This window comes from Phodopus roborovskii, unplaced genomic scaffold (genome assembly GCF_943737965.1).
Source record: "Phodopus roborovskii unplaced genomic scaffold, PHOROB, whole genome shotgun sequence".
Lineage (NCBI taxonomy): Eukaryota > Metazoa > Chordata > Mammalia > Rodentia > Cricetidae > Phodopus > Phodopus roborovskii.
The window spans coordinates 13,963,206-13,975,964 of record NW_026125052.1 but is presented as its reverse complement, the minus strand read 5'-3'; the positions used below and the strand labels follow the sequence as shown (position 1 = coordinate 13,975,964).

General features: G+C 53.4%; 1 protein-coding gene across 4 annotated transcripts; it reads right to left on the bottom strand.

Moving 5' to 3' along the window:
• Positions 1-2,485: 2,485 nt before the first annotated feature.
• Positions 2,486-11,795, bottom strand: Grb7 (growth factor receptor bound protein 7). 4 transcript variants are annotated; one of them, XM_051175809.1, is made up of 15 exons: positions 11,627-11,795; positions 6,680-6,836; positions 6,425-6,575; positions 6,093-6,249; positions 5,860-5,981; positions 5,657-5,734; positions 5,278-5,427; positions 4,560-4,670; positions 4,271-4,369; positions 3,954-4,034; positions 3,745-3,861; positions 3,555-3,615; positions 3,353-3,440; positions 3,163-3,256; positions 2,486-2,990 (listed from the first exon to the last, which is right to left on the bottom strand). In XM_051175809.1, exons 2-15 carry the CDS (start codon positions 6,829-6,831, stop codon positions 2,844-2,846), a joined length of 1,608 nt encoding a protein of 535 aa, XP_051031766.1. In that variant the 5' UTR covers positions 6,832-6,836; positions 11,627-11,795; the 3' UTR covers positions 2,486-2,843. The 4 variants fall into 4 exon arrangements, with proteins under 4 accessions (XP_051031766.1, XP_051031757.1, XP_051031774.1 ...); XM_051175800.1 differs by lacking the exon at positions 11,627-11,795 and adding an exon at positions 10,958-11,082; XM_051175817.1 differs by lacking the exon at positions 11,627-11,795 and adding an exon at positions 10,307-10,329 and having other exon boundaries at positions 3,745-3,858.
• Between the last annotated feature and the right edge of the window lie 964 nt (positions 11,796-12,759).

The following is a 12,759-nucleotide window of genomic DNA, read 5'->3' as shown; positions in this document are numbered from 1 at the left end:
CTCCACGATGATAATGGACTGAACCTCTGAAACTGTAGGCCACCATCTCAATTAAATGTTTTCCTTCAAAAGAGTTGCTGTGGTCATCTTGTCTCTTCACAGCAATAGGAACCCTAAGTCAAGAATGGGGGACAGGTGTAAGGATTCAGGCATTACGCTGGCCTGCCCCTGTCACCTGGCAGAATGCACTCAGGCAGTACTCTGGTCAGCCCAGGGTTCCATGAGTACCAGTCTGCAGGCAGGTGTAAAGGGCCCCTTTAAAAGTCAGACCCCTGCCCACTTGCTCTCTCTTTTGCTTTCTTTTTTGCTCTCTTTTGCCTTCCAGCTCTGCATGCTCTCTCTTTCTCTCTCTCTTTCACACACCCACACACCTCTTCTGTTCCCAGTATCTCTATGTCTCTTCCCTTCCCCCTCACTCCCCTTTCTAAATAAACTCATTTAAGCTCTATCTGCCTGGCTTGTTATTCCCTGGGCCTCGGTCACCCTCACCTGCTACAGAACCTGCTATGCTCTCCCACGTGGCCCCTTACCTTGGGACCCCATTCACTTGGGACCCCCACCCTCCCCTTCTCCCGCCTTTATTCCTACAACTGTTAACAAAAGAGCAACAACAGGGGGCTACCAGAGGCAGGTAGGTCTCTGTGAGTTCCAGGCTAGCCAGCTGGGTCTACATAGCAAATTCCGGGCATAGCCAGAAACACACAGTGAGACCCTATCTCAAGAACCCCAAGACATGGTGTCTCACTTGAAATACTTCAAATGAGTCTCCCTGCCACTTGTCCCCAAACTCCCTGCTGGGTTGTTGGTATTTGTTGAGATAGTCTTACCATGTAGCCCAGGCTTGCCACGAACTTGCCAGAACAGTGCTGTGATTACACTTTTTGAAGGGTGGGGAAGGAAGAACTACTATGCCACTACCATACCTTACATTTTTTTTTCTAAAACTTAAGCATATTCCCTAGTATCACAAAAGTTAAAATGTCCCCCACTTGGTCATGAACATATTTTTACAGTGAGTTTGGATCTGAATCATTTGGTTGTCACATCTAAATTTCTTAGAATCTAGACATTCCCCAACTTTGCTTTTCTTGTCATTTCTGTTGTTAAAGTAGAAACTGAGCCACCCCTTCTGTAGTTTCCAAGCCCAGATTTTGCTAACTGTCCCCATGCGTCAATTCATGTGTTCCTCTGGCTTTCATATTTCTGGTAAACTAGTTATTAAATCCACAGAATCAGAGTCAAGTTTGACTTCTTTTGGCAAAATGATGTCTGCTTGGGGTTCACAATCTAGAAGATGTGTCTCTGCAACTCCAGTGGTTGTCTTGGATACATTTATTGTATGCTGAGTGTGTTGTTGGATACACTTATAAAGTTTCTATTGGGTTAGATGATGGCATGAAACTCTTGGGGAAGATGCAGCCTGGCTGATCAGTGGGCAAGTTTGCACTTTGCAAACATCATTCTGGAAGCTGAAGGCTGGGCTAGAAAGGGTAGAGGGGCTCAGAACTGTGTATTTATTCCCTTTCTGGCTTCTGGGTGAGGGAGACTATAAGGACAGAGAGCAGACCTGGGCCTGGAAAGAGGCAGAAGAGGTTGGAGGAAGACACGGGGGCTTGTGGGAAGTGAGACCATTATCTCTGCCGTATTCTGTTTGTCAGGGCTCATTGTCCACCTAGTCCAAGACTTGCTGTTAACTCATCTTGTTTTTGTTTGTGGGGAGAAGGGAGGTGGGGAGATAGGGTCTCATGTAGCCCAGGCTGGCCCAGAAATGTTCTTCCTACCTCTACTCCTTAGTGCTGAGATTCCAGGCATGTACCACCATATCTGGCTCATCTCCAGTTCCTAGGCTGTTAGATCTAAGTGTTGTTAGAAAAGCCCAGTCCCTTGGGGCTGAAGAGATGGCTCGTTTGTTAAAGGCATATACCACTCTTGCAGACCTGAGTCTGGTTCCCAGCATCCACAGCAGACAGCTCCTGGCTGCCTGTAGCTAGTTTCAAGGAATCCAATGCCTGCCTCCCTCTGGCTTCCTTGAGCAATTGCATTCACACATGTACATACTCATCTATCCACAGATATAATACATAATTTAAAATAAGTCTTAAAAAAGAAAAGAATGAGGTTGGCGGTGGCGGCGCACGCCTTTAATCCAGCACTGGGGAGGCAGAGGCAGGCCGATCTCTGTGAGTTCGAGGCCAGCCTGGTCTACAAGAGCTAGTTCCAGGACAGGCTCCAAAGCTACAGAGAAACCCTCTCTCTAAAAACCAAAAAAAGAAAAAAGAAAGAAAAGCACAGTCCCTTGTTGCTCATTGTCCGCTCATCCATTCAACCAGCACCGATTGACGGTGCCGAGTCCTTGCTAGGATCCGGAAGCTCCCAGCCAATGGCAACCAACACCAACTTGGTGCTCAGGGCATATTCTGGTTGACCAACACCTTCACCTCTTCCGGTCCCCTTGTCTCTTCTTGCCAGACAGAACTCATGGGTGTATCAAAAAATAATCTTTATTGTCACTAGTATAAAATAGAGCAGATCAACTGGCCTCGGAGTCTGTACAGAGTGTGGGGCCAGAGGCCACCTGGGCTGCCCCTACTTCTCTCAGAGTGCCCCAAGCTGGAACAGTGCCTCGGGAGCTCCTGAGGAAAGGGCCACAGATGCCTCCCGTGGGGACAAGAGTCAGGGAGGGCAGGGTTGAGGGATGTTTTGTTGCCTGAGGGAGGTGAAGAAACAGGAGAAAAGTGGAATGGGGTGTGGGGGGAGCTCTTCATCTGTTCAGCATCCCATCCGCCTGTATGTACCAGGTCCACTGAAGGGCAGCCCCGTGGGCTGTAATGGCTCCCGTGGCCTCAGAGGGCCACACGGGCACAGGAGTGGCGTAGCACACACGGCAGGATGCCTCGGTTCAGCTGGTGGAATTCCACCAGCTGCAGCAGGTCTGTGAAACGGGTCTGGCCATCGTCCATGCTGAAGTAGAGACAGCCCTCATCTTCGCTCTGTGGTGTGGCCAGAGGGCAGGTCAGGGAGCAGTCCCAGGTGGAGGAACAGCCCATGGGGCCAGCAACTGGCCACCGTTTCTTGTAAGTGGAGGGGCATGGTAGGACTTCAAGTCATGTTTCCCCTGGCTACAAGGACCCAAATTATGAATGGGGGGAGGGGGGTACTCACCGGCAGGATGAGGTAATGCTTGACTTTCTGCAGGTGGCACAAGGACAGCACAAAGCCCTGTGGATTGCGCTGGCTCTCCCGGACCAGGAACACACTTTGGGGAGACAAAACCGCATGGCCAGGCATTCCTGGTTGCCCTAGGGTCTCTCTGGTCCCCAGATCGGTTACCCCACCCAGCCCAGCCTCTTACCCATCCACCAGACCCTGCTGTCCAATTAGCCGCTGGCTCTCCTCCCGGGAAATGCGTCCGTGGAACCAGGGCTGGGTGCGGTGGATGGCTGGGGTCAGGAGACAAGAGATGCTGGTCATTCAGGGAAGATACGCCTGACCCAAGCCAAGACTGCTCAGAGTAGCACCACGGCCCAACCTAGGAATTCTAGACCATCACCCACCTGCGCTGAGACTCGAGCCGGAGCATGGGGTGGGCAGGCTGAGACGGTGGTTTGTCTTCTTCTGCAGTGGTGGGGCATGGGAGTCAGAGTGCTGTTGGAACCCACCCTCTCCCCAACCCCTCTTCCTCCCTCCCTCCCCCCGCTCCATGAAAACCCACTGGGAGCCAGTGCAGCAAACACAGATGCTTACCCGCCAGGCCTGGGCCTCCTCCACTGCAGCACTCAGAGCTTCCCGGGGGTTCTCAATGACACGCCCAGCATGGCCAGAGAAGTCCATGGCCACGAGGGTATTATCTGAAACGCTCTTCTGGGGAGAGGACAGGCGGAGGAGAGAAGGGGTCAGAATAGCTGCCCTGAGCCTATATCCCCACCTCTCCTATTACCCTTGAGCATACTCACCAAGGGCGAAGACCTCAAATAGGATAGGCGTAGGTGACGAGATTGAGTCTGCTGATAGTTCTTATATAACTGTGCCCCATACTGGAGGCAGGGGAAGAAAATAAATAAATAATAAATAAGGCTTGAGGTCCACAGAGCCTAGGAGATGACACCCCTCAGGCCAGGACTTCTCCACAGTAGGGCTGAACCTGCCCTCCCTAGCTGGTATTCTCAGAAGCCTGGCTGTGGTGACCTCTTACTGGAAAGACTTCCTGAAGGGAGAGCTATGTCACCTCCCTCAGGCAAGGCCAGCCTCCCTACCACTCCAAGGGTCTTACCTTGAAGAGACGGAAGGCAGCCAGCCAGCAGGTCCGGCTCTGCTCATCTTCACTGCAGAAAATGTGCAGTCCCTTGTGGCCATTGCGGAGCTTGTTGGGCTGAGAGAGAAGAAGTGGGCTGTCCCCTGTCTGATCCTGTGCCCAGTTGCCATGGGGCAGAGAAGGGCCCAAGGACTATCCAGATGTGCAGGTACAGGGAGAATAGACAGGGTTTCCCAAGATGGGGTTCAAACGCCACAGGTAGGATACTCTCGGCCTCCCCCAGACCAGGCCACATTGGAATCCTCACCTTGACACAGAAGCCGAAGTCTGTGGGCATCCCATAGAGCTTGCGGCCCTGGGTTACCACATAGGCATTAGACTCATTCACATCTGCCACATACTGAAGGTGCCTCGGGTCCTGGCATGATGAGAAAGTAGGACTTGGTACAGGTAGGTCCTATTAGTGTCCCACCAGGTAAAGAAATTTTAGGACCAGGGAGAGGCAGGCAAATACCCATGTTCACATAGCAGATAGAAGCTGAGGGTGAGGAGAGGGCTCAGTTGGTAAAAATGCTTGCTGTGCAAGCAGGAGGACCCAAGTTCAATCCCCAGCACCCACCTAAAGAGCTGGGTGTAATGCTATACACTTTTAATTCCAGTGCGGGGACAGGAAGGTCCCTGGGGCTCTCCTGACAATCAGCCTGACCTAATCTGCAAGTCCTAGGACCTAGTAGGGACCCTGTCTTCAAAACCAAGGTAGACAGCTCCTAAAGACCTGAGACTGATGGCTGACATTCTCACACACACACACACACACGCACACACAGGTGCCTGAGTTTTCTACTGTAATTCTTAGGCTAGGTGAGCCAAACAGGGGTTGGGATTGATGGATTCCAGCGTGGCCTGAAGACAGCCAGCCCAAGGGAAAGAACAGCTGAGGGTCCCCTGGCCCAAGAGTGGAGGGGTCTAGGAGCACCAGAGAGGAAGAAGTACACGACAGGCTAGGGCTGACCTCAAGACCTCACCTTGGAGGTACCCTTAGTGGAGTAATAGAGTCCGGACCGGCGCAGAAAGCAGAAGAATCGTTTCCAAAGCTTTCGGCCTGAGCCCCGGCCAGAGCCCCGAAGCTGCAGGAATCCCTGGATCTCGGGGAAGCTGCCGGCATTCAGGAAGTTCTGGTGACACAGATGTGAACAGAGGGTGAAAGGTTTGCCTCCTCTCAGGCCTCCGGAGGAGGTGCTGTACCAGCACAGACTGCCTGTCACTTCACCAGCAGGGTCACCATGGTGGAGGCAGACACCAACAAACACGGATCAGATCACACATGGCAGCAGGGGTAGGAACACTAGATGACTGGGGGGGGGGGGGGGGGAGATGTGGATCTGTGGGGAATCAGGACCTCACCTGGATGAGGTCTTCATGGGATGTGCCTGTTTGTGCATCCAGACAGCTGGAGACCATCTTTTCTGGGAACAGCGTATGCTAGGGAAGGAAGGAGTCAGGGATCAATGCTCAGAGTCCAGGCGGGGGTTCCAGAGGGTGCGTGTGTGTGTGCGTGCGTGCGTGCATACATGTGTGTGTGTGTGTGTGTGTGTATTCTCACTCACCGAGGGGCTCTTGAACAGTTCGTACTTGGCGAAGTTTTTGCGGAAGACAAAGCGACTATCTCCACCAACAGGCCAGGCCTCCTGCACTTCCACCACAAACTCGTGGTCCTCCACACCCCGCTCTGAGATCAAGGGTAAAAAGACAGGGGTTGGTAAAGATTGACCAAACCTCACAGCTGAGCCACCTATCTTGCCCAAGACATTGCCCCACAGCCCCTTGTACCCCAACTCACCCAGTGCTAAATAGGGGTGGCACTCCACCAGGCCCCAGCTCTCATCACTCAGGGCATGGGCTCGCTGCACCAGCATTTCACACACATGTCGAGCTGTGGCACCCGCTGCCACCTCCACAGACCGGCAGGCCCCATCCTCACTGTATACCTTCACCACCTGAACCCCAGGAACTGCAGGTTACTTGGGGCAGCCAGAGGCAGGGGATTCTACTCTCTGACTTATTTTCAGGAACCAAGAAGTCCCATTTGCACCAAAGAGGCACCACCATATCCTCCCAGGGCTGGGGCAGCTCTGTCCTGTTCCCACCGTTCCTTTTCCCAACACAACTCACATGGAGGCGGCTGGAATCTCGAGGAAGCAACCCCCTCGCACTGGAGGAACCTCCAAGAATGGGTTTCTGTGAAGGTGGGCTGCAGAGCTCAGGGAAGGGGTTGGGGATGGAGGGTAGAGAGGTCACCTGAAGCTCCTCTTCTCGAAGTTTCCTACGTCAGAGTTGAGGGATGGGAGCCCTATGTGTTAGTCAGTGCTGGCTCTCCTCCCTGTCCCCAGACCTTGCCACCAATGCAGGCCCACTGCCCAATCCTACCTACTGCTTGGAATGGGCAGAGGCTGCGACCGCTTCATATCCCCTGGTGGAGGGTTACCAGGGGGTGGAGGAGTCTCAGGAGGGGTCCCAGGGGCTGGGCAGACATCTTCTGGGGAGCTGCTGAGGTGAGGTGGGCTCAGATCCAGGTCCATGGCACCTGTGAGGACAATGTTGACGCCATGTACTGTGACAGATCCCTCCAAACTGCAGCTTCCTTGGAGCCCCCAGAGAGGATATAAGACACGCCCACTTTATAGAAAGGGACACTGGGATCCTGAGAAAGCAGCATACTAGTATCTGCTGTGACATTCAGGCTGGTGCTTGGGACTCCAATGCCAGGGCTCTCCCTGCAGCAAACGCAGCTTGGGTGAAAGACCAGGTAGGCTCCATGCCACATGTCCCTAACTGCAGCCACAGGGTCAGGGCAAAGGTTGCTCATGCCACTGGGCTCTGCCCCAGATTTTTCCAGAACTTTCTTGTTCTAGCACCTTGTTGCCAGATGCAGTTTGCCAGGCCTGTTGTGGTAACACCTGGCTGAGAAATGAGTGATACAGAGAGGCACCATGTGCTCAGGTTGTGGTGGCAACAGAAGGCCTAGCCTGGGGGCCTCTTACCCCAGCAACCACATACACTATGGGCCTTTCCAGACCCCTCATCTTGCCCAACTTTCCCCCAAAGCCTCAATGCTAAAGCCACCTCCTGTGAATGAGAAGTCCATCTTGGACTTGGCACACTCAGCCTTGTGCTGGGAACTCTACCTCCATTCCTGTGCACCTGTCTTAGGCCATCTCTGGTCTGAAAGCACCTGGCACACATCAGAATCTCACCTATGCCTTAGCGCCCACGGGTGCAGAGAAGTTAGGACAAGTAAGGACAGGCGAGACCAGGCGTGGGGTGGGGGGGGGGTTTCCAGCCCTTCTCTGCAGGAACCAGCAGACCCTAAGCTGCTGAACCTGGCAGGACCCAGACAAAATGCCAATCCCAGCACCCTGCTTGTTCTCCAGACCCTGCATCAGGACTATGAGGCTGCCCAGGACACCTGGGAAGGCTCCTGGCACCAGGATAGGACAAAGTCTTGACCCTCCTGTGAGGGCATGAAGGGATCTGGGGGACAGGTGAGTCAGGGTGAGGCGGGACAGCTATGCCCCAGGCTCTCCATTCAACTTTGACTCATCTATAGGGCTTCCTGGCTGAGGAGGAACACAAACAACCTGCCTCTGCCCTCGGTCCCCGACTCCCCAACCTACAGGTAGCCTGGGAGCGAGGGGTGCGGGCTGGGGAAAGAGGAAGATGTGGGGAGGAGCAGCCTGAGGCTCCTCTGACATCACCCTCCCCACCCTTGGCCAGTGTCCAGCCCAGGTGGGACTAATCATCTGCCCACCTTAGTCCCAAACCATCACCCTGCTATAACCCAGGGAGGTGGGAGGCAATGCCTGGCCTGGAACCAAGAGACTATCAGGATTGGAGCCTACCTCCTGGTGATGTGCAAGCAGCACCCAGCCCTGCCCAGCCTGGGTCTGGAACCTACAACTCTCTTTGCTGTTAACTACCCTCAGGGTGTATGATGATGCATCTGGCCTTGGGGACTCCTGTGTATTGCTCTGTGAAAGAGGGTCTCTGAACATACTCTGGGATGTCCTGACCTGAGCTGTACCATCAGGCAGGAGTAGAGTTAAAACACCCAAGAGGACAGGTGGACAGATTGATAGCTCAACCCCAGGAGAGCCAAGCAGAGCGAGCAAGACACACCTGACCTCATGCCCAAGTCACCAAGCAAGGGACATCAACACGGACACCCACTCCCACCCACCTGATCTTTCATTTCAGGGAGGGGGGTTGTTCTCTGCCTGGTGCCCCTCCCTCAAATGAGAAAACAGGTGTTTGAAGGTGGGATGTAGATTCAAGTCAGATTACAGGCTGATGTCAGAGGCCCAGGTGCCAGCTGCACTAGGATTAGTTTCCAGATCCCTCCACCCCACCATTCAGCTGGAGAAGACTAGGAGCAGTCAGGTCCCTAAAAGATAAGCTGAGGCAGAGGAGCTTGCTATGGGCAGCCCCTGCCCAAGACATCTGAAACATTCAAACTAGGGCCTAACCAAAGCTTTGGGTGGAAAAACTAGGCCCCCAACCAGGCCACTCCAACTCTGGCTATCCAGTCCCAGCAGCTCCAGCCCCACCCTCGCTCCTGCCCTCCCTGCCGCCGTGTTTACTTCCTGAGTCTTGCCCCACCTAGCAAACCCCAAGGCGAGTGGCAAGGCCTAAATGTTTGCGGCCAACAGCAAACAAGGCCACCAACACTCTTCCCAGGGTTAGGGGAGGGGTTGGTGAGCCAGTGGTCTGGGCTGTCTGAGGTCTGGTTCTGATCCAGTACATCAATCCAACCCCCATCAGGACTTGGGAAGGGAAGAGGGGCTTAACCTTTAAGGTTGCCTGGACCAGATGGGGAGGCAAGAAACCCTTAGTTGACCCGAAGTTGATGCTCCGCCCACTCCGCTCAAGAAAAAAAACATCCAATGGCTTACAGGGGGCGGGACAACTCTTGCAATGTTTAATTTGGGAAGAATGCTAGATTTCCCTGTAGAGTTAATCATTATTTTGTTTTGGGGGAGGTGTACAACACACACACACACGAGGGAGAGCAGAGTCCAAGCTGGCACAGACTCACAACCCAGAAGGCATTGCATTCTTGGGGGTCAAGGCTGAAGATATTACCATCTGGCCCTCAGGTGCACTCTGTCCCACCCTGCTATGAAGACCCAGATCCCGACCTACGTCTTTCCCCAAGACCGGAGGCCCACATGACCCTCCTCACAGCAACCTCCAGTTTTCTTTGTCCACTTGAATGTCCAGCCAGGAGGCATGCTCGCCCGGCCGGGCTCCCACATCCGAGGTGGAACAACAACATGGAGAGACAGTGTTCCAATCATTGTGGAACTTTACTCCCCTCCAAATGGAGGGGAGGTACCCCTGACTGTAGTAAACGGAGCTCAACGAAGTAGTGAAGGGTCACCTCCCGACCCCCGCCACCCCAACTAGCTGGTCTTGAGTAGAAAGAACTAGTTTTAGCCGGAAAGTCCAGATTTCCGGAGGTGACTGAAAGACCCTACCTCCCATTCACGAATTCAATGGGAGAGGAGGAGGCAGCGCGAGGGGCACAAAATGGCAATCACGGGAGGTCTCCGGGAGCAACGTGAGGAAGGGGAAGGATTCGAGATGCCGAGCAACAAACAAACCAAACAATGCAACGAAGACGCCAGAGAGCATCGGGAGGATGAATCTTTCCTCAGGCACCCACACCGAACCTGCATCCCACCTCCAAGATGAAGTTCCCGCTTCATTCCTTACCCAGACTTCGTACGTCGGCACACCTGCCTGAGGCCACCGGTTTAGGAAGACTCCAGGCCTTAACTACCACCCCTCCCCCCGCATGTGGCCTGACCTCACCGAGTGAGGACGTACTGGCGGGGGGGGAGGGGGGGGAGGGCACGGGGGCCACATGATGGCTGGCAGCCTCCAGGCCATCTACCTGGGCAGCAGGCCAGATCCGCCCGAGGCGGGCACAACCTGAAGCCCTGCTGAAGCTGGAGGTAGAAGCAGATTGTCTGAGACAGGTCTCGGTCGCCTTACCTGGAGGAACTCCAGCAGAAGGAGCGGGACACTGGGCCAGGTTCTAGCTAGGGATCCCAAACACCTGGATTTGACTTCAAATCAACTCTATATGCTCTACAGGTGGTAGGAGGGCATCACGCCTTTGGATGTTGAGGCGGGAGAATGTGGAGAGGACCCTGCGTATCCACAGTCCAGGCTGAGAGAAACTAAAATTATCTTGGGCAGGTGAGGGCGGGGCCAGAGAGGCGCCCTGGAGAAGGAAGCGCTGGAGGAGGGGTGGAGACTTCTCACAAAGCACCGCCTGGGATTGCTCTGGCCCTTCCTACTGGGCAGCAGGTGCCTGGGAGAGAGCAGGAAAGAGTCAAAAAGAACAGGCTGCACAGAGAAAAATCTAGTCTGGAGGCTGTTTGTTAGATAAGGAATGGTCCCGCCCACTCCTACTTATCCCTGCCCAATGGGGGTCAGTTCATTGGTCAAGCTAAGGGGCGGGCTTCAGCTCACCCCCCATCCCCCACCCACGGCCAGGACAAAGGACTTTCTGCTTAAGAGGGATCCCTGAAGAGATGCTCTGCCCTTTGACCTCCAGCCACAGTCTAGCCACCCAGGCTGTTGCCCTGGCCCCTCTGAGGTACCCCAAGGTACCCTTCCGAGCCAAGTCCAGTGTCTCACCTTCACGGTTTTAAATCTGAGAGTAGCTAGGTGGCCTGGTGGGAGGGGCCACGGTGATCTGGCGACCGTTTTGGCCTTGTTACAGCAGTAACTTCAACTTTCTGGCTCAGCCCTCAGCAAATATGGGGGATCAGGAAAAGAGGGGTTGAGGGACCCGGATCAAAGGCAGCGGCGGGGTGGGGGGGCATCTCCCAGCTTCCTAGGGCTGACAGTTAAGAAAAACAAACAAGCCACGGATTGGTAAAGGGTCTGCCATGAGGAAGCACAGCCTCGACCTTTCGCTTAAAAATCTATTGTGAAAAGCCAGCACACTAGAGGTAGAGGCAGGTGGATCTCTGTTGAGTTCTATGCCAACCTGATCTACAAGAAAGTTTCAGGACAAGAAACATTGTCTCAAAAAACAAACAAAAATAACAAGCAAGAAAGAAAAGACAAGAAAAAAAGACTACTAGGAATGGGGCAAAGCAAAGAGGTGGAGAAGGGGGAACAGGTTACTTGGACCAGGGAGCAGTTTGAACAAAAAAAAAAAAAAAAAAAAAAAAAAGCACAAAAGACAATTTACTCATATCCAACCTTGAAAGCACCTAGCCGATCCCGGCTTGGGGACAGAGCAAAGCAACAAAAACAGACCCGCCCTTAGCCTGCTGCAACCCAGTCAGGGAGACTGACCTTTAAGAGTCACACAAATACGAAGTGACAAGTATGCCAGGTGAGTGACTCACAGGAGGCAGGGAAGGCCTTTCTGTGGCCGTGAAAAGGAGGCAGAGGAGGAGCTGCCGCCGGTGAATGGGAACCAGAGGGGTTAACCATCCATGGTGGACACACAAACACAGAAGAGCTGCTAGGCGGGAGCACAGAATGCAGAGCTAAGGGAGTAGGAGTGGACAGCAAAAGCGGCCATGCAGGTGAGCCTGAGCAGGTTGTGCAGGTTGGGAGGGGTGAAGAAAAGCCTCGCAGTTCTTAAAAGGCGGGAACACAGCCCTCAAGTCTCTTAGCTGCTATGGAAAACAGGTCCTTGGGCCCCTCCTCAGCCGCAGAGTCTGCATCTCTGAGACGGAGCCCCAGGAATGTGTGGAATTGACCAGCCCTCAGGTGGCTGTTTTGCAGACCAGGTTTGAGAGCCATCCATCCTGTTTGTCCAGACTGGCAGGAGTGGTGGGCAGAAGCCAGACCCTACAGGTTGTAGCCTGGCCAAAGGAGAGGCACAGAGCAGTGGGGCTCAGGAAGTTGAGGGCTGGGCTGGAGGGAAGCCAGACTTGGAGGGCTGAGTGATGTAGGGTTCCATCTCTTTCTTTAATAAAGACTTTTGTTTTTGTTTTTATTTATGTGTACTTTATTTATGCCTGTGTGTGTGTTACATGTGTGTGTGTTCCTGCAGATCTCCTACAGGTGGCGTTATAGACAGTGTGTTACCATCTCTTTGTGTGTGTGTGTGGGTTCCCCTCTTTCTCTGTCTCTCTCTGTTACCATCTCTTTCTCTGTGTTCCCCCCACTCTCTGTTCTCTTCTCTCTCTGTTCCCTCTCTCTCTCTCTCTCTCTCTCTCTCTGTGTGTGTGTGTGTGTGTGTGTGTGTGTGTGTGTGTGTATAGAGGTCAATGAGAATTGGTTCTCTCCTTCCAGCAGGTGGGTTCCAGGGATCAAAACCTAGGTCACCACGCTTAGCAGCAAGTGCCTTTAACTGCTGAGCCATCTTGCTCATAGAAAATGAACTTTAAATATGTATAAGTTAATTTGAATTTAGGATAAAAGTCATCACAAGCTGAATGTGTAATCCCAGAACTCAGGAGAATTAAGAGTTCAAA